The sequence below is a fragment of the Monomorium pharaonis genome, chromosome 5 (genome assembly GCF_013373865.1).
Source record: "Monomorium pharaonis isolate MP-MQ-018 chromosome 5, ASM1337386v2, whole genome shotgun sequence".
Classification (NCBI taxonomy): Eukaryota; Metazoa; Arthropoda; class Insecta; order Hymenoptera; family Formicidae; genus Monomorium; species Monomorium pharaonis.
In genome coordinates this window covers 21996400-22019142 of record NC_050471.1, presented here as the reverse complement: position 1 = coordinate 22019142, position 22743 = coordinate 21996400, and the positions used below count along the sequence as shown (strand labels likewise).

The window sequence follows — 22743 nt, the reverse complement described above, 5'->3', positions numbered from 1 at the left end:
AAGGACTTTCAAACAAACTAATAGAGAAACGTCCAACACGAAAGAGCCGATTGCAATGTTGTTAGTTTACCGAACGTCACCAGCGGAACAACGGTCTTTCCCCAAAATTGCATTTCACGAAACGATAAAGTCACTTTCTGTTACGTGTGACCAGTTTTTCTATCAAAAGTAAGTATTCATCACGGACTAAGAATCTACTATGATCTCTTTATGCTTACTGTACTCTAAAGAGTCTATTAAAACTTTTTCATCTGGCATTAATGTTTTGTGATCAAAGTAATCAAGAGTTACTAACAAAATTAAAAAATTCAAGATTTAGTGGCCTAGTAATCTAATGTTAGAAAAAATTTTGGACTTTTAAAATTCAATGACTCAAAAATCTGTAGTTGCTAAATCGCGCAAAAGTTGTACGAAAGGTTCAACCAAACCTTTAGAGAGATTAGACGAAGCAACTTTGAAGGATCGGGATGTTTCGCTTTGAAAAGACAGGGATCTCTGCGCAGAGAAAAAAAGCGGATCGCAATCTATAGAGGCATTGCGTTGTCTCTTTACGGAGCTTTGTACGATGTCAGACCAATCCACCATTGGTCCGCAATCTCTACTCGAATACCCTCTCCATTTCCATTATTGGTGAGGAGTTGCCTCGCACACACAATGGCGAAACGATTGCTCTATCCGCCACGTCCTCGGACCTACAGGGAGTCCTTAGGAAGGTGTGCCGCTCCGCAAATGCTGCTTCTATCAGGAATTTAATCATACACGTGTACTGCAACGAAATTGCAAAACTTGTGTGTGTGTGTGTGTGTGTGTGTGTGTGTGTGAGCGAGTAACTTTTGGTAGTGTAAGCATATCGATCCGTATGGAAGCATTTACGCGAACAAATTTTCGTGATAATTATCGCAAAAATATATTATTGCCAAGTATCGCTAATTATCGATGATAAATGAGCGAAATCGAACACAATTTGTGCTGTTATTTAACTAAATAACGCGAGTTACACATTGAGAAAAATATAATTATCTACAATATGACCCGAGATAAATATTAATTGTCTGTTGACTATGCACTTTAGCTTCATCATTTCAGTATTGATTAAAACAGCACCGAATTGTAATTTACAAAAATTTGACTTTCTGATTTGCCTGACTTTAATCGAATTATTGATTTCCTTAGGATACCACAATTGCTGAATTATTTTTCCAAGTTTTACACAAGCGCAGTTTAAATTAGTATGTTTCATTCATTTTTCTAACTTCCCTAACCGCCATGTTCGCTTTAACACCAGCTGACCGTCATACGACATGTTGAATTGGCACTAAAAACACTCACGACACGTCGATATAATTCTGTGCGTAATCCTGTGACGTAATCCTGTGCGGTAATCACGATTAAACTCGAGTGATTAAATGCCGTAAATCTACTTCGAGATGATCTGATAGATATCGCTGCCAGTACTACCTGTCCATAACAGCCGTGTAAACTGCAATCGATATTTCGCACTTCGCAATTAGTGTCGGGTGTGTAATGTCTGGAGCTATTGGATAGTTGAATTAACCGCATTGATTATCCGTTTTTCCAAAGCAAGTGCATTTATGTACGAATTATTCCAAAAAGAATTAAGATTCATAAAAGTTATAAAAATCTTGTAAATGTTGAATTTTTTGTAACTTCTAGCAGCATTAATTTGTTTTAATATTTTTGTTAGATCTTCGAAATGTGATTCTATTAATTTCTTGTTTATATTTAGTTTTTAATATTTTCTCTCATAATTCTTTTTTTTACATGTTTTTAAAATATGCGACACAAAAGTTTCGCTGATTTTGCGAGATAAATACAACAACTATGTTCATAATATACGTGTTTATTGCTTTAAAATTTTCCACCAATGTTCTGTCATGTAATGGTGCGATTTGGAAATAACAACGGCCATCGATCACGTATTTATTATCGGCCAGCGAAGCGCAGTTTATCATAATTTTACAGCAAATAGAGCCGTCCATACCATCACACGTCGTAATTCAGGCTTGACTGACACTAACTCCATAGGATTATCCCTTCTGCTCACCTAAACTCGCATCCTACACCGGTATCTATCTTTTGGAATGACTTTGAGGTTTAATCGGTATTGCCGGAAGCCAATGATTAACGCGTCGATACATGAAACAGTTAGTTTCAGCATTCAGGAATAAAGAAAGCTCAATCCACCTCACACATAGCTAAGAACTTACTTTTCATGATAGTTGTACGTGATATTTTATTATAAATTTATTATTCATAATAATTTAAAAAATATTATGTCAAACTTTCTCTCTCTTTCATCATATTTAATAAAAAGCCAGATATAAAAGCTGTGCAAATCCAAATAAACCAGTATTTTGGATTAATTAATTAATGGCGCACATGGGACATACAAATTAATTAATATATTTCGCTTCTTCTGAGTAATTAAAACAGGTGTAACATTCGTAACTATCGGCTTGTATAGCCGGCAATAAATAGATGAATGCGATGCGGAATGGTGTAAACAATAATTTAGCATAATCATCGAGGACTAAACAGTGCGACCGTCCAATAACCGCGAATGTGGCAATCGCAAACATTGGCCGATTCTCGCCCCCTCGCCTTTATTCCCACCCCCTAAACTGCACCACCACCGTACTTTACTGTCGTAATCCACGGGTAAACTCCACATAATGCAGACATACGCGGTAACGCGCCGTCGAAGCTGCCCTTAATGCCCTCTGGTCTATAGCTAAAGCTTCCATTGCAACCGTTCATGCATTCTAATCCCTCTTGAGCACCCAAGAAAGAGAGAATTCAAGATTCATACATGCAAAACTAACTAGCTCGTTCCTTTCTTTTTCACCTTATTTCTGACTAGTCATGAAAAAATAAATGAAAGAATGAACTATATCTTCTGTCATATTACACACACGCACACGCACACACGCACACACACACACACACACACACATGTGAAAAACTGCTTCTTTAATTATAACCGATTGAACAATAATTTGCGAAAAAAAATGTTGAAACCTATCCTTACGTTTTTTTGTTTAGTATTATGTTTTAATCAAGATTTCCAAATATGGATGTTTTTACATTATCTCGAATCTTTACAAATTATCGAGAAATATTCAGTAAGTTAACTTTTAAGGCTCATAAAATAAGAAATAAAAATTTAAAATTACAATTAATGACAAATTTTATTTTCTATAAATCTAGACATACAGGGTGTCCCAAAACATGTGGGTCAACGCTCGTAAAAAGGTAGAAGAGATCGAGATGAACATGAAAGTCCAATATTGTCTTAAGTTACATTTTGGGCTAGGTCCACCAATAATCTCTAGTAGCACAGTACATTGGCAATACATTGGTCAACGTTGGCTGAATATATTGGGAAAATCTTGGCCAATATTGTCCAATGTAAAAATAATATTGGTTATTAATAAAATGTTAATGCACTACCAATATTGCAGTATCCATAATGACACCAATATTGGTTACTAAATAATTTCATATATATTGCCAATATTGCAGTGAACATGATGATACCATATTGGCTAGTGAATAACTCCAAATGCACTGCTAATATTGCCCCACGAAAGCACCAAATTGGCTAGTGAATAAGTCAAAATGTATTACTAATATTGCAGTATAATAACTTACTATATTATTGTATTTACATTGAAAGTGCATTAAACAAGACTATACTGACTTGCAGATTAGCTGCGTGCGTGCGTGCGTGCGTGTTTTTTTGTATTTATATAAATATAGTTTAACTATACATATATGTTATTTATCTCTTTGATCATATCTATTAAATTCATCTATAACAAATATGTATTCATAAGCATCGAGTGCTCATGGGTCATCAGAATGTTAGTTGGCGTAGAAACTTTAAGGTAAAGCATCATCGGCGGCAGCTGGCTTGGATGGGTAATCATTTTTCTGATTACAGAAATTAAACAATAGATAAATACGTGTAACTAGGGAACTTGGGAAGAAAAAATCTATCGTGAATGTATGATAGGCTTTCATTAATTTACTGCTTACAATTACGATAGAAATTAATTAGATTATTTACAGATTCTATACGTTAATATCTCGATTAATGGTGAACCTAACCAAAACAACATTGGACTTTTATGTTCATTTCAATCCCTTCTACCTTTTTACCAACATTGACCCACATATTTTGGGACACCCTGTATATTTCAGATATACATCTAAATCGTTAAATGTGATAAAAAGATTTTAAATTTTTACTACGAGAAAACAGAGAACCTGTTATGTTTAACCTGTTGTGATAACATCGATACTATATATTCTGTTGCATACATTCTTTTGTGTTTCAATGTATATCAGAATCCCCTGTTGCCATGTTCTGAAAACTCACATTGCAACAGGTAAGATCAGGAGTTAGACTTCCTTCCTTCCTTCCTTTTTCCCCTCTTTCTCAGTCTCTTTCTCTCTCACATGGATAAGGGATGAAAAGAAAGGAAAGATCGTGAAATGATGAAGAAAACGAGACAGAAGTAAAGTAAGTTGCTAAATGACGTAAGATTAATAGAATGACGCAACAGAAACAAAGTTCAACATTAGACGACGAAAAAATCGCAGAATCTTGTAATTTTAGATAAATAGTTTTAAACATTGTGTATTATATAATATATATTTTACAACACATATAATAGATGTTTCTTTAAGTAGATGACATTAAAAAATACTTATTATACATATATTTTTTGTGTTTAATTATTAATTAATAAGGTTTTAATATTTCTGAAGAAATGTGTAAACATATCTGAGCGAATGAATCTGTACCTTATAACTTGTCAAGTATACATTAATAGAAGTTTTCAAAGTGGCTTATCAATTACAAGCTCAGTTCTAGTTGTAATCTGAAAAGTTTATATGAATTGCAATGTTTTGAAAACTATCGAGTCTTTTAATCTTCGAGTTTCACGATCGTTTTTATGCACGCCAAAACTAATATCTACAATAATTTGCCTCGTGTCGACATAAAAGTTAAAATCACTGAATATTTTGTGGCTGTTGGCACGCAATGAATTAACCGTGGCGCCGCGCAACTTATAATGCGCTTCGCGTTCGTTGTTTAGATTGCAAATAATTGGCCGGGACAAACTTTCGACCCTATCAACAAGTTCTTGGGATCTCTAAACGTTGTTAATTACGCCACAGTCGGCCGAAACTTTTAACCCTGATTCAACGCGCGCTTCATCGGATTGGTGGATCCTTAAAAGTTCCTGTTATTTCGTGGCACGTTTCTCGTTTTCAAACTCAGTTTAGACGAATGAACAAAGTGGTAATTACACCGTACACTCGTTAACAGGGCTTAGGAGCAAGAATGGTAACAATTGACTTCGTGTAAATTGGAGAAATAAATTTGTGTAAACATTCTAAAAGTACCCCTAAACTATTGGTTTGAAATTTAACGAAAAAGTTAAGTAAACATATTTTACTAAGTAATAATGGAAATAAAAAGTATGTAATTTTTTTACAACTAAAAAAAATCGGTAGCTAAAATTGAAAGCACTTGTTTAAAAATTATTTAGCTTCTTAAATATTAGAATATCTACACATTAAATATTTCATCAACTACACAAAATTAAAATGAATAACAATTAATTGTTTTGACTGTATTTTTTCATGAAGTGTTCACTATAAATTTTACATATACCTATTCCTTGGAACCAGTCATTGAAGTGTGTAATCCACCATTTTACTGAAATTACAAAAATTATTTAAAAATCTTAATCGTTGTTTTGAAACTCAACTCATTTTGTTTTAATTATAGAGAATAAGTCGCCAAAATTGTAATGGAACTTGGCTAAACAACAAAACTTCAATTTTTAATCACGTTACGTAATAAAATTACAATTTTTGAAATAGGATATCGTAATGTTTATTATGTGTATGTTTTTGTGAAGCGTAAAGGAGTTACACAAAACATAAAACAGTCTAAATATTATGGTAATTAGAGTCTTTATCACTTAAATGATTGGGGGAGTTGTATCTGTGCATTTGCAAATATAATATATGATGCAATATCTTGTTTGTCTACATCTACATCATTCATCTCTTTTGTGGTAACGTCGATGAGCCTTCGACGATGACTCACTGTAAATTCCACCGTGAAACGTTACTCGAGGCTGTAATCCAGATGGATTTGGAAATTCGCAGGAAGCATTGTGGTTCCTCCGAGGAAGGAAGAGCGTTATAACGACTCGCTACGGCATTCCGGGGAGAGAGCATGGTCCATGATGCCGCTAATGCTCTCCCCCCCTCCCCCTCCATTTTGCCGTGTCGCGCGCGCGCTTCGTAACCGCAAAACCTGCTCGTGTCTCGCATAGGGGTTAGGGGGGGAGGGGTGGCTCCAAGGGGCGTGGGAAGAGGCAGAGCTTAATTACGTACTACCTGGATATGCACGTTGGGTAAATTGCTATTAGTGGTTTCGGAGACACGTTAAAATGGTTACCACAGCAACGGCTTTCATTTCTGTCTCAATGACAAAGGGAACGATGAAGAGTGATGAGCGCCGGCTTTGAGCTGTGGTATCGGAGTGCCGTAGGGTACGTGGAATGCTCGTTTACGTTTCAAGTTTTTGCAATGCACACGTGATTAAAGAAAATGTATCAAAGTAAAAAAGAAAAGAAGTTGAAAGTTACTAATTTCGTTAACACTAACTCATTCGGATAAAAGTAAACATATTACATCTATATTCAAAAAGTATATTTGTATATTTAATTCCACACAAACAAAACAATATACAAATTTAAAATTTAAAGATAGATAATTTACAGACAAATAATTCAATTATATAAATATCTAACTTAACGTACACGAAAATACGAAACAAACGTTTGAAATATTGAGTTATACCGTTATGCAATAATGTAAATAATTTTAAGGAAGTATTCTACACTAAGCGCATACAAGCTCTGTTCATAATAAATTTCCGTTAGTCAGGATCACGATCTACTAAACCAATGTTCTCGCAGGGGCACGTCTCGAAACTGAGATGATGATTAATAATAGGGGTGGCTGTACTGAACGGTACATTTTTTATCCGCGTTAATACGAGACTACTTTCGTATCGTCGTAACGAGAACGCAGAAGAAGACGGGACGAAAAGAAGGGGATCGGACGGGGGGGGAATGGGGAAGGGTGAGCCGACAGGGCAATGCATCAGCGGTTAATGAGCAAACTTTAATATTCTCCCCGACTAAAACCCTCCCCTTACCACCACCTATCTTCCACCGACCGCGAGCCAGCCCCTATATTCCGGAACTCGAAAGAGGGGAAGCGCGGAGAGGAGATGGGATGACACGGCGAGCGCGATGCACACGACTGCCATAATTATTGTGCACCGACGGAAGAAGGACGAAACAAACGGGGTTGGAGAGCTTGGGTAGTTTGACGGGGAAGGTAGTGAGATGGTTGGCTCGCGGTACGCAATGCGAAATTCTTTTGACAGAATTTGGCGTCAAAGTCACCTGCATTTATTAATTTCACGGAAAGTCCAATTAGAGTGATCATGTTGCGTCAGATGAATCCTGATACGTTAAAAAGGTAGCTTCTACCACGATGAGCAGCTAACTGGCTCATTTTTCAACGCAAATTAAAATTTCGATAAATAAAATTTTGCTTTAAAAAAACTGCCTCTTTATCTCACTGCGGGACCTCAGTTGATTTATATTTCGCAAATTTATCGCGTGTTTTTTAATTTAAATTTTATTTTCAATAATGTCTAATTTTGAATGATGGAATATCATTCGTTTTTATCCTTTACAAACGCATTGAAATGTATTTCGTCAATAAATTATTCAACAATCTAAGACATGTTTAGTTAAATGTTAAACAGTAGTGACTTAATTTAAAATTATAATGTAAAAAATAACATACCACGGCTACGGTAGATAGAGACATCCGGAAAAGATTTGCTATTTTACTTTCTCCCTCCTTCCGTATCTTTACATTGTGCATTCTAAAAGGGATGTTAAACTCGAATATGAAGCTTTTTCGCAGATATCAGCAGGAAATTCTGCAGCGCCGCGAACCAAGAATGTGTTAACGACTTATAGGAGAAATGTGTGGCGGAGAAATTGGAAGAGGGTGAGTGCTTTGCACGGTACAATAGTGATGCACTGTCTTTTGCAATTACCGATACAGCGCGGTTCTATCATGGTGATAGTGCAGGTAGCCTCATTCGCTTCTATGGAGAAAAGTCCGTGCATAATATCGGAGGTATGATTTTCGCAGTGAAATTTCATTATGTCGAATACCAAACGAAATTTTCATTATTTGATTATGAATCCCTAGCGAACATCCGCATTAACTCTGGAACGTTAACAAGAAGTAATCACCAAATAACATTAATATGGTTTTATATGTAATATCAAGGGATTCTATTACCAATCGCTAAGATAATAAAATGCAAAACGAAAATAATTACTGTCTGGGAAGCTTTATTATATTTATGCATAGCAAAATATTGTTAGGAGTAGAAAATTTAAAAAATTTAATATATTTTAAAACGAAATTATATATATCCGTTAACAAAGTGCATTTTTCCTACATTTTGCACAGCTAGCATGTAGCTTTCCCAGCTTTTATTCATTGTTTTTTTTTTATATGTATATATATCATACGTGCTGTATTTCTACTTCATTCCACGACATATACGTTATCACACACAGACAGGTCAATGTCTGTGGTGAATGTCGGCTCGGCCAGGTGTGACATCAAGGTCCACTGAGCTAGCATAGATCCCGCGTTAGTCGGCATTTTTCCAAGCGACTTTACGTAAGGGGATTAAAGCGAAATCGAGCTTTAAATTGATAGACGGAGAGAAAGGGAGGAAGGGAAAGAGAGAGAGAGAGAGAGAGAGAGAGAGAGAGAGAGAGGGGAGGGAGGCATTGATCGGAGTCGGTTTCACTTAAATCGCCGATGATGCATGCTAACTGGCAGTCGCGCCCATTAGTGATCGATCTCCCGAGCGGAGATTGTCTATAGGTCCATACATGACCACGATGCTCGTAATTGGCTTCATCGGCATAACCAGCTGTTGTGTCTGGCGTCTTTCATCATTCAAACGGAACAGCTTGTTCCTTTACAGACTCGGCAGATATATGAAAGTAACGAGCTCTAATTATAGCCTTAAATAAAATGAACTTTAAGTATGAATTTTCTTTTACAAAAGTTACGGAATTATTAAATAAATAAAATAAAGCTATTTAATTGTGTTATTTACATATTTACTTATTTATTTATTTATTTACATTTTTATTTAAAAATTGATATATTTTTTGATATTATGCAATTCATTAAATTAATTAAAGACTTGGTTCTGAACACAAACTGAACAAATTCAAAAAGTTAAATTTTCAGGAAACAAAAAGTTTCTCATTCTCAAACCATTCATCATATAAAATGATAATTTTTGTCATATGTAATAGATATAAAAATTATAGACTTTAATTTAATATTTTGAGAATTTGTTAAAAAAAAAAAAAATAAAGACGTGTGTCTAAAAGTATGATAACCAACAACAAAACTCGCGAATCTGCGCAGAACTTCAACGTTGATTTTTAAGTGATCGATGCGATTTCGAAGTATCGAGCGCAAGAACTTTCCAATCCTCTAACTCCGAATCTTAATCTAAGACAGTTAATGAAAATCTTATTTCGGAACAATGTGCGACTTCAAGACAATTGCCTCTGTTATGTCTAGGATAAAATAAATATCAAATACTGGTATCTCTATAGTTCGCGTTTATACAAAAACAGTCATAGTTAATCGTTAATTTGCGAGTCGCATGGTAGCGTACTTCGAAGATAATTTAATTAAAATTATAATGATGTATTAACTGATAGAGATCCCTTTACAGTAATGCATCAGTGATATCGCGCATATTTTATATACCCGTACAATGGTCGCATGTAATAATTTATGTATCGTCGACGATGCGTTTTCAGAGAAATGGGTAACCGACATTACATAATTCATTGAATTTATACGAGCGGGATAGCAAACTGTATGGACTATAACATCATAAATCATGACAGCTTAAAACAAGAAAAATCAAAGGATGGCGCAATATTTTTCATCAAAAATGTTCGCAACATAATGTAATGCTTCTCAGTAAAACTGACACAAATTTACTTCAATCTAAATATTTTCAGCAAGTGTAATTAATATTAAATTTTATGAGAATTAAATATATAATTTTAATTAGAATGTTTTTAATTATCAGAATTTTCAGTTAGAAGCTAAATATTTGTTTTCCTTATTTTTATTAAGAGAAGTGTGCAATAAATTTTCAAATTTAATTAAAATGTAAATTCAAATAAATGAAGTAATTGTAAATATCAGATTATATTGCGGTAAGATTAATAACAGCAAGAGTAATTGTAATGTCTAATTAATATTAAAAATTAATTTCTACGTGTCGAAGCAAAGCATAATATTAAAATTGTATTGAAAATGTTAAATACTATGCATGTCCCATGTGAGGAAATTGCTCCGCGGATTCATTATCGGAGCGGTTTCGTCGAGTTGCGTGGCACCATAGAGACATGTACGCTCTGCAGAGTGCTGTGCATTATAGATTATTGTTACCCCCATTGCTACACAATCTACATAGATATACGTTATCCGACCGTCTCGGCATGTTCCATCACGAGCGTATTCGCAGCGAGCGTATGCGAACGCATCCACATAGAACGTTATGGCCGTGTACTAACTTTGAATAATGCACGATCAAAGAAACAAATTTCCCATCTTCCGTCTTTTGTTATTTGGTTTGATACATTAGTTTGCTGTCACGTTTCTTTTCTACATTTTCTACAAAATTAATAATTATTTGACTTTACTACATTGCTATTTCTCATACTTTTAGTTATAACGTTTTATTGCACATCAAGTAATTCCTCTTGCTTTGCAAAACGTTCAATTGATACGTAATAGTTCGAATCTTCAGATCTTGTTTGAGATGGATCCGCCTGCAGACGAAAGCGAAAACTTATAATAAATAATTGGTCTTAATCGTATTGGGAACTGAAGTATCTCATCTTGATGAGAAAGCTCGTAGTTGCTTTGTGAATACTCTAGAGATCTTCCTTTTGTTTGACTGATTTGCTGTTACTATCGTTAATTGGCCAAATAGTAATTTCTGTATTGTAATGTAACTTTCTTAGATTTTTTCTTCTGTAAGAACACTGTAATTTTTAATAAAAATAGTGTATAATTTATGCCGTTAAAACGTAAAACTCAACTTTATAAATCAGAAAATTTAATAAGCATAAGTTCATAGTTCTTAAACAATCACACCCCTGACATGTTTAATGACATGTAATATAAATAATTGATTGATTGTATATAATATCCAAAATAATTAAATTTAGTTACTTATGTAAATTATTTATATATTTTCGCGTATTATATAGTAAATAAATAGGTAACGTTTTGTTTGTGTATATATGAATATTATGTATTAATAAGATTAGAAGAAAACCAAGATTAAATTAATAAAAAATATCACTTAATAGCATAATAAAGAACTATATCTTTGAAAGAGAAAAGCTTAATATTATATAAAAAATACTTATTTAATATAGAATAAGGAATAAGAATCAGTTTCTGTTTAAATAATAATGCTCATCTTAAAAAACAAAATATAATTTAAACTGTAATAAGATATAGATTAAAAATATTGCAACAAAAAACAAAAATTAATTGTAAAACGTTTGCAAAATATTTTTTGGAGAAAAGCATAAAATATAAGATAAACTAAAATATTTTTAACATATTACATAATGAAATACATGATTCTGAGATATACATTTTAAAACATGTAATATTTCTATTTGAAGTATACATCCAAAGATAGTTGTATTAAACCATAAAAATTCAACAAAAATGTTAACCGCTCGCTAGACATGAAAGAATAGCAATATAAACTTTTCAGTTGATTTTAATATATGGCGGGAATTCGGCAGTGAACTGTTTTTTACCAAAATAAAATGTTTTTGCGAGCGAGCCCACATGACGGACGATATTGCTATAACTAAAATAACAGCCTTATTTCACACGCAAATTTCCATTTCGGCGAAAACCCCGCGTTCTCGCGTTCTCTCACGTGATTTACATCTGGCTTGCGACCAACTTCGCTCGTAATTATCCGTGTAATTCGACCGATCGAACGATATGCTCTCGAATATCAAGGATCTGCGATTTTGGTATTTATCCCCGCATGCTCATAAATCGCCACGAATTACGCAATGCACCCCATTGCACGCGCGCGGATGTGCTACTATGACAAAATCATTATCGCCATGAATTTTGAAAATGATAAACTTTCTGCTCAGCGTAAATCACGATCTGCGACTGTCCATTAAGTCATTTTAACAACGTTAATAAGTAATAACGTAGTATAGCAGTTTATAGTCTTTAACGATGTCTGAAGTCGTAACCTCTGTTCTCGTATGACTAGTATTTCCTCAGCGATATCAAATTGCGAGATAATGGCATATCTGAGAGAGACTTTACACTCGACTAACTATTCGGCTTTCCTTGAATGGATTGAATTTATATTGTAACAGCTTATTGAAAAACTTTATTATCTCATCAAATATGCTTTTATAGATTTCAAATGGAACGGCACATTGAGTGATGGTCAGAAGTGTCTCTTTTGTTAAATTTTCATTCTTTTCTGTAGAACACAATACTACACTTTATCTTGTAATCTTACTCAGTGACGGTATTATTGTGCGATTATTTTTAATGATCTTTGTATATAAAATTTTAAAATGTATCGAATAAAATACTTATTTTATTATTAAATAATTTAATGCACTTAGTAACGAAAAGATGATTTACCTAACCATTTTCTTTCTATTGAAGAACAAAAATAATCGATTCCGATACTAGACATTGTTAAAAATCTTTAATTTACGTTATGTTCCATTGATTATTAATTATAAAATATTATTTTGTTCAATTTGAAGAGGATAGAAACTCTAATGACAGAAACTCGATAAACTTTGACTTGTTAGGCATAGGAAAAAATTAAATACGAAATCCTTTTGTGTAAACTATTTATAGTATGAACAATAAAAAATTATTTTTAAAGTTACAAAGTATTAATATAAAAAACTGCAGCTTTATCAAAAATCCATTCAATTCTATAGCTATATTAACAAGTCGTTACAATTGTTTTAGCCTTGTAAAGTACTACTATACATATTACGCTTCGCATTTGTACATTTCGCAACAAATTGCAAAAGCAGTCGCCAGAAGATTAAAAAGCGAGACCCAACCAACCGCTACTAAACGACAACCATTAATCGCCCGCCTTTAATTAACCGCTATCAACCAGCAGCTAGCAAACAACGACCTTCAAAATTTCTTCACAATTAATTAATGTTCATTTATACTAAAACTAATCTCTAAACAAAGTATTACGGAACACGAACAGCAGATATTACATGTATTTCTCTTTGCTCGAAGGCTCTTCAATATTTACTATTTACTATTTACTGTTAATGTAATGTGAGACCAGCCGTATGCTACTTCCGTTTCCTAGTCAAACCATGGTTACTCATGGGTTACAGTTCTAGCCGCAGCAAAGACCACGAGCAGAGATGACCTCTAAGTTTCATCTGTAATATAACGGAATACGCAACTCGAGGAAATATCAAACTTTGCGAGCTTGATATCCCGCATCAATATTGAATTATGTGACGTTCGTGATTCGAATCTCTCTCTATCTCAACCAAATTTTGTTACTTCAATTTTGGGCAAATACATTCAGCTTCTCTATTTTTTAAAAAGACGTTTTTATCAGATCATATATAAGTGGAACAAGAAAAAGGAAAAAAGAAAATTAAGTTATTTATTAATGTTAACTCGAGATAATTTTTAATTTGCAGAAATCCGAATATTATTGATCACCATGGGAGGAACGAGACTCTTTTGCCAGCTAGTAGAGAAAAAAGTCGATTTCGCAGTTTGTCCTGGGAACAATATGATCCAGTACATCAAAAATATTTAGAAATTGGTAAGTAATACTCTATTAACTTAATAGCATGTATTTTCCAATAGTTGTTATGAATAAATGAATGTTTTAAATATTATATTAAACTATTGTTAAAAGAGTAATGAATTTAACAAAATGATAACCACAAAATGTCTCCAAATATTAATCTTCTCTATAAATTGAAATAACATAAAATGTGAAATAAAATTTTATTGTACTATAAACATATTGGAGTTGGACTTCATATGTTAAACTTGCAGTTCGTTGCATTATACATTATATTATTTATATTGTAAAGTAATTGAAGTGAAAAGTTCGGAATTGGTATAAAGAGAGAAATAACTTTTCAATCATTAATCCCAGTAAAAAATGTTTGATTGTCATTGTACCAATTCAACGGATTAATTAACTTTTCTGCATGTTAATTGCTCATTCTCACTTCTACTTCTATGAAAAGATCAAATGCAAATGGTTCGAAAAGCAAAGATACTTTTTAGTCTCTGCAAATATCGAGAGCAGACTCGAATGGTTTTTTCGAGAGTAACCACTCGACGTTCGATTAGTCTTCACTTAGTCACGCATGAAGAAAGCGCCCTGGCTGCCGAGTTAGCTAGAATTAGAACGGGTCAGATCCCGGGCGAGCTTTCATCGTTTCGTACGTGAAGAAAGAAAGGAGATGAAGTGTCGCGCCAGGAACATGGCTTGCCACTCGTGTGTAGCTATTCGAGCTCAGGAAAGAGCGGCTAGAGACTTTCCGCGAAGTCATTTTTATTGTGAGGACTGTGCTCGAGCACGTCGTAGATGACACGAAATGAGCCCTTTGACCTGAAAAAGCCTGTGGCTTATTCTGGAAGCTATCCATTTACGTGTCCGCGAAAAATCGGACGCCCGCACTAATTACTTTTCCACCATCATCATACTAACACCAGCGATATAAGGTAACAAAAAAATGTCTCGAAAATATACAGGGTGTCTTTAAACTTGCTTCAAAAGAAAGCTTCATTTTCCGATTTTTAAAGCTATTTTTCTCAAAAACAAAACCTGATCAATTTTATCTTATTTCGCATTCTTTATTAATTTTTTAAATAAAAATTGTCTTCTTTCGTATCAAAGATATTGCGTGCATGCATTGTATATTGCTATACGAAATAAACTCACACATATGTCGAAGAATTGGATTGGACTTGGAGAAAATTTTTTGTCAAGATCACATACACTATCATGAGAGACATGGTAGAAGGTACTCACCATTTTTCACCGGAAAGTCTGGTGAAAAATAGCGTTGAACCAATAGCCTGCATTCCACGTTGCTCGAGTCGACTCGAGTTGACTCGAGTCGATTCTCCGAGACGCCCGCGCGTGATCCGAGAAAAATGTGCTGTGAAAATGGAACAGAAGGTCGGATGCTTTCTCTCCCTTCGTGATTAATTTTTTTTGTACCCCCGCGTCTCTTATCTGGTTGAAGTAAAAGCCCCCGGTTGAAAGCTTACGTCCGAGATAACAGATTTCTCACTGGAGATATCGATACATCATATCTAATGTATTCGCTGGAGCCTACATTATGAAGACTAGGATTCATTCTCGCAACCGCTAAACGTTATTGCTCGAAGATTATATCTCTCAACTTTTTCACATTGATCAGTCTTACCATATAATTTTTGTCTTTTATCAAATGTTATAACTTAAATTACTTTTATAGTTTTAATAATATTTTAATTTGATCTTATGTGTGGCAAGTGCATTCTATCTAAAGCCAATCACGAATGCTCAGTTGTTCGATACAATAGTTATAACAATAAGATAGTTATAACAATAAGATCAACAGAAGCGCCTGAGCGCAATTTGAGAAACGTCAGGTATTATTGGAGAGTGGTCTGTTTCGAATTTTACGTAGCAAGGAAATTCAATAATCTTTTGTTCCTTCGATTCGGTTTAATCATCGATTTCCGGCAACTCGGGGATGAGACGAGCGGGGCTCTCGACCGAAACGAAAACAGCAATCGTCGGCTCGAGTGGTCGTTGTTTTACGTCTCGGCATTCCGCTTTTGTTCGCCTATCCGCTCTCACCGCAGCGTTCGCTATCTACTTCGCAATAGTTTTTGCCCTACCGATCCTGCCTTCTCCTCCTTTGTAGTTACCTCTTAGTCCTCGTATAAACGTACTTTGCTTTCGCATCAATTAACCTTCATGTTAGTTGAAATATTACTTACCACATTATTTATATTGTTATATAATTGTTTTGAAGTTTCACACACACACACACACACACACACACACACACACACACACACACACACACACACACACACACACACACACACACACACACACACACACACACACACACACACACACACACACACACACACACATATTCTCCAAAAATTTACTATCCTAATAGTTAAATTCATCAAATAAAGCGTGCCATCGAATTTTTTTGTTCTACACTTTTCATCTCAATCTTTACAATATTAAGGATGTATCGGATTAAAGTTTAAAATGGTACAAAGTTGCTAAAAATTTGTGAAATTGTTCTTTTAGTTTTCCTAATGTACTGCAAAAAATTGAAAACGCATCCACTAAACGGTTGCTGAGTTATAACTATTTTAATTTTCACTGATTTTACATGGTATCCTTTTCTATCTTATGGGAAAAGACGATCTTAACGAATGAAACGACTAAAAAAATATAGAAGAAATAGTACCAGTGTTTTGAATTTTTTTGTACATCTAGTATAGTATATGAATAGATGAAAATATCTGCCTAGTTTCAATTGTCTTCACTACACCGTTTTAAAGAAATAAAATATAACTTGAGATAATTGTGCATTTTCACTGTCAAAAGTTTAAACTCATAAGTGAAAAAAATTGCAAAACGTGAAAAATACCTTTGTAAGAGTAAAAATAAGACTCTAACTATCGTTCAAGTTTCTTACATCTAGATTTACTATGCGTTACGCGTAGATATTTCAAATTTCATGCACTTTTGTCTAAGATTGTATGTCCGATATACCCTTAAATTACATATAAAAGTCTAAAAATTGCATTTTATATTATTCTTCTTCAAACAGTGTGATATTTATTATGAAAGTGTAAATTCTTAAAATTCATTAATCTTAAATTTAAAGCCTTTTACTGAAGTCAGTTTAGTTTTATAATCTATAAAACTTTCATACTATTATACTATCTTAAGTTTCTGAGAATTAAATGTCTGATGAAATCAATGAAGTATAAAACCTAAAAACCGGAAAAAATGAATATTTGCAGTGTCCGTATGGAACAAGTCTCTTCAATTAAAATCAGCTGGATAACGAATCTTTAATTAAAACAGCAAAAAAGCTTAGTAACGTGAAATGCACAGGAATTATTATAGAAAAATTGCACATATCGTGACAGCAATGTCTGCTGCTCGAGGCATTGCTAAGCAATCTTTGCTGATTCACATGCGTTGTTGCGGATGCTATTGTTCGTAATTAAATCAGATTCCTCCATATTTCTTCTTTTTTTTTCGCTAGCAAGCCGAGAGCCCGTAAAGCCGTGACGAGCGCGGTGCTGGGGTTTATATCCTGTTCGTGATGAACGGTGACATTTGACACGGGTGGACGTTGTCGCGTTCTCATAACACCGGACATATAAACACCTACAAGGTGTTCCATAAGCTTCGCAGTAAACTTACACAGTATAATTTTACGATATGTTGCATCTTTACCAAATATTTTATTAAGAGATAATGTATATAAGCGTACACGCAATATTACACACTATTTCTCATCATTATTTTTTAGAAACTTAAGCATGTGTCACAAAAAAATTCAATTCCTCTATTAAAAAATTAAGAAATTCGTAATTACAATTCTTAAAATTGGTTATATATAATGGAAAAATTTTTTTTATTCAAGGGGAAAAGAATGGAAAATCGAGAAATGAAGTAAATGGCACTTAATAAAACATTCGATAAAATCGTCTACAAACTCATCATAAAAATATACTTTCAAAGTTGGACGAAGGTCTTATGCAGAACTTGTGTAAACACCCTATATAGAAGCAGAGCGCGAGAAGCTTGCAACGGGTTGGCAAGGCGCGGCGACGTGAAATAACGAGCTTAAATAGATTACGCGAAGATTACAAGGCAAGGCTAGCCAGCTTTCCACGTGTGCGAATTACGAGGCAACGCGTTCCGGCTAATCGATCACACTCGTGCCAATAATAACTGCCTAAAGTTCAGTATCGAATCGATTCATAGAAATTGATAAAAAGAATAACTTTATAAAAGAAACCTTAATTGTTCAAAAAACACAGTATATATATTTTTATTTAACATTAATTGAAAGAAAATCGTATATTTATTTAGTTAGATATTTAAAGAAAATATTAAACTAAGAAAATGAAGTACTTTTTGGTAATTTATTTAAAAACCTTTGTTAATCTTATACAGTACCATTTAAATAATGAAAGAAGGAAATTACGTTGAAAAATAATGCTTTTACAAGTCGCCCAATATATTATTATATTTCAATCTACACTTTTAATTTTTAAGTATTCTGTGTCCCTGATTCATTATGTCAATAAAGTTTACAAAGTTGGCCTTTATGGCAGCTGGGAAGAACAAGCTACTCTGAAGTTGCTTTCCTTTGGGCGGGTCGCTCCCTCCTCTTTTGGCGAGACTGTTCCTTATTCTAGGATTAAAGGCGGGATGAAACCTGGAAAGGCTTGACAGCAGCGGCATCCCGAGACTATCGCTGAAGTATAAAGCGCTAAACAACAAGTTCATCCGTCGAACTTTCGAAGCCTCGCGACTTTGCTCTTACTGAGATTAGTCGGGCTGGGCCGGAAGTCCTACGGGAAAGTTAGCAATTTATTACAAAATATTGAAGGTGACATCGCCAAACTCGCCGGACCGCTTTCTACTTTTTCTTTCACTGCTTCACGCAATAAATATCTTACATATTGGCTTCGGTCGTCTTTCTTTACTCATTCAACTTTGTATCACTTTAGCCGAAACTTATTATTAACGAATTTGCAAAGTGAATTATGAATAGTAACATGAGGAGGGGGAGAGAGAGAGAGAGAGAGAAAGAGAGAGAGAGAATCAGTTAATAATAATTAGATTTGAAAAGCAGAATTATTTATCCGTTTTTATTTAACAAAATGATTAATAATGTAATTATATCCTTTAAGCTAAGCTGAGTTCATAAGAAAAACTATAAGAAATAATTGATATCAAACTATAATTTCATGACACTAATGTAAAATACAACTAAAATTGTCGATAACAACTTTGACGTCGGCAAAACCTTTTTTTTCCAATTTTGGTTGGCAGCAGTCAGGAATAAAAAGAATCCAAAAGAGTTAAAAATCTTTTACTCTGTCGTTCAAATTAATTTTTAAAATGTTTGAAAAGTTTACAATTTTTTTATAAAGTAAATATTCTTATTTTTACATCATAGTAACAAGTTCTATGTGCAAAAGTATTAATCTTTATTAAACTTATATTTTACAGATTCTTTTTTTACAACAGTTGTATTAATAATAAACTTTCGATAAATTAAAATTGTATTTTAATTTAAAAAATCTTTGTCGCATTATACATTCATGTATATAACTTGAAGAATAATTTTTTACTGTAATAAAATCTCATTTTAGATATAGTAAATATCTATCCCTCAAGTCAGTGCCTACATGAGAGCCATATGTGCGTGTGAAGTTAGAGGGAAAAGTTCGGTCAATCCAATCGGTACTGTAAACCATGCTAGAGAACTTTACTAGTACGGTGGTCTTTTCGACTTTCTTATGCGCGCTCGCGGACGACAATGTTCGTTCTTGTAAAAGTTTCAACGCCTTCCTGGCATACCGCCATCGGCATCCACGAGCCATATATCTCCATACTATGTATCTAATATAAGATTTCTTCAGAAATTTACGTAATAGATGCGGTTACAAAGTGCAAAATAAGAAAATTTCATCGTTGTATCTAGAGAAAAAAAGGAATCAAGTATAAAAGAATTAACAATTCAAAAATTCAAATATTAATGGTGCAAAGAGCTATAAAACATTGGAGTTATAAATTCCAAAAATTGAAAAACTTAAGTTTAAATATTTAAAAAACAAAGAATCAGAAAGTTAAAATGAAAAGTACAATAATAAAAATAAACAGCACTATCCAATATACATATATATATTTTTTATAAAATTTACATTTGTATAAAGCTTTACTATGTATGTATGAATTTATATTATCATTTCTTATCAAAAGTTTATATTTTTAATTAATTTTATATAAAAATTGCAAATAGTTTTTATTTATATATTCTATTTAAATCTTCTTAAAATCATTGATTTCTAAAAATTTTATTTATTTAAACGTTCTTGAAATCATTGCTTAAAATCTTTATATTTCTAGTGTTATGCGAAACGTGCAAATTACATGTAAAATATTAAATTATGTAAAATTATATCCTGTCAAAATATGCACACAGAAATATAAATAAATTGTAACTATGTAGTAATTAATACATTAGATCTCATAATAAGGTATAATAACAAGTAAAAACAATTATGCAATATTAAACAATTGAAAATTTATAGTATAAATTTATTACAAAATAGCGTATAAGTAACATAAATCAGCATACTATATCACTTAACACATGCGCATTTATGATTTATAATTTCTTTGCGTGCGTATTGTATAATATTAATGTGTAGGTGCACATATTATATTTATATATTTTATATTATATGTGTATTTAAAAGGGTATAACTTTACATTAATCTATATTTTGAATGTAATTTGTATACGTGTAACCGCACTTATACTTTAATTCATGTATTAAATATAAAATTTTTATTCCAATAACATTAATAACATCTTATGTTTTTGTACAATTTTTAATGATCATTAATTTTATCCTAGAATAAAATTGTATTCTATTTAAAAATGTTGAGAATAGTTAGATAATTAAAACGTTATTATTTAAATAGAATTAAAAATTACGCTTATAAAAGGATTACGCTTTAGTTAGTCAGTTTAGTGTTCAGAATTGTACACGCAGCTGTCAACCACCCTCTACAATCTCCTTCCAACCCTTATTCCCTTCGTCTTAAGTGTCGAGACGCTGCCAAAACAGTTCGCACGGACTTGGCAAACTCGCACCCCTTCTTACCCTCCGATACATACACATCCTCTTAACGGAGAAGAGACTAATGCACGTGGGAATTCTGGCATATTACGACAGGTACTCGACAATTGAGGAACAGCTCAGAACAACTCGATGAAGCTGCCAAATTATAACGCTATAGAATTCTTCGGGCCAGCGAATTATGATTTTTAAGGTAGTGTTATTTTATTTATTATTATACTTACAATTAGAATTCTTTATAAAACAAGGTTTTAAAAAAGAATTTAGATTATTTATTTAAAAATGTATACGTAGATTGATTTTACTAATTAAACTTAAAATTTAAATTTTATTGTAACTTTAAATTTTGCTACTAACAAAAGAAGAAGATTTATTTTCTATCTATTGCCTTGTGCATAACTTTAAAACAGCCTTTAATTATTAAACATCTACATTTAATTATGACTGCTACTAAATCTCGGCTAAGAAAAGTTTATCAAAGTATGCTTTTAAAGTCTTTATATAAATCTTACGGATAACATTGGAAATGTAAAAGCTACTCGTGGTTCAAATGTAATTCTCGGATGAAGTTGCACTTTTCAGCCCGCGAGATGCTTTATTTTATCGTTCCGATGAGCACGGATGGTACAACATTGGCGGTGCTTACGACTGCAACAACTTTCGTACATAAAAATAAAGGTAAACCCGTATCTCGGTAAAAGGAGAGACAGTAGATAGGAGGGCGTATCGAGTTGGAGTTCGAGGCAGCGTAACTTCGCCTTTAAGTTCTCGGCGGGTCCCTGCTGCAGTTTCCCAACGACCAGCAGCTGCTCTAGAACTGAATGCAAAGACGCGGCCATGTGTTTCTTGTTACCTCTATTCTTGTCGTCATTATATCCCGCTTCCAACCGCATCGCGATATCGATCACTCAGCATTTTGTCCTACAATTATACTATTAAAAAGTTTGCCGCTCGGATAAAATTAAAATTTTCTTGCAGCTTCTCGCATATTATGTTGATTGCTGTTCGATGGACATTTTGCATTTAACTATCTAGAGAATATTAAACCCAGAAAGGGAAAAATATTTAATACAAAAGTACAACTTTTATTTTGCTTTGATTGCTTCTTTACTGAAAAGTTCTATAAGAAGTTTTGATCGATACTTGTATTGAATTAAAGTTACTATTAAATTGAAGGATTACTGAAATTCTAAATACATTCAAATTTTTAATTTAACATGAAGGTGCACGGGGAATTCGAGGATTTGAACAGAACCATCGATCAATTAATGCACGGGAGAACATCGATCAAACCGTAGTCTTTGTGACAGTTATGCAAATGAAGTGCCAATTAATTACTTAGTACCTAATGAAAACCGCGTTTTCTCCTATGGAGCTCCGTTTCAGTGGCAGCTGAAAGAAACGCGTTTTTTCGTAACTGAGTAATTAATCAGCAGGTGATCAAATTGCTTGATTTGCTACTTGTAGATAATCTGTTATGAATAGGCTAGATTAACGTATTCGATGAATCATTATTATAAGATAGATGAAATAAATTAAG

At 33.3% G+C, this 22743-nt stretch overlaps 1 protein-coding gene across 2 annotated transcripts in view; it reads left to right on the top strand.

The window, feature by feature from the left end:
* The window catches only part of LOC105833651 (neuroligin-4, Y-linked), a 217941-nt gene that overhangs the window by 165887 nt on the left and 29311 nt on the right, over positions 1-22743 (top strand). For both annotated transcript variants that reach the window (XM_036287401.1, XM_036287400.1), the window contains exon 10: positions 13959-14086. In XM_036287401.1, the coding sequence (XP_036143294.1) occupies positions 13959-14086 (128 nt within the window). The remainder of the gene's footprint in view (positions 1-13958; positions 14087-22743) is intronic.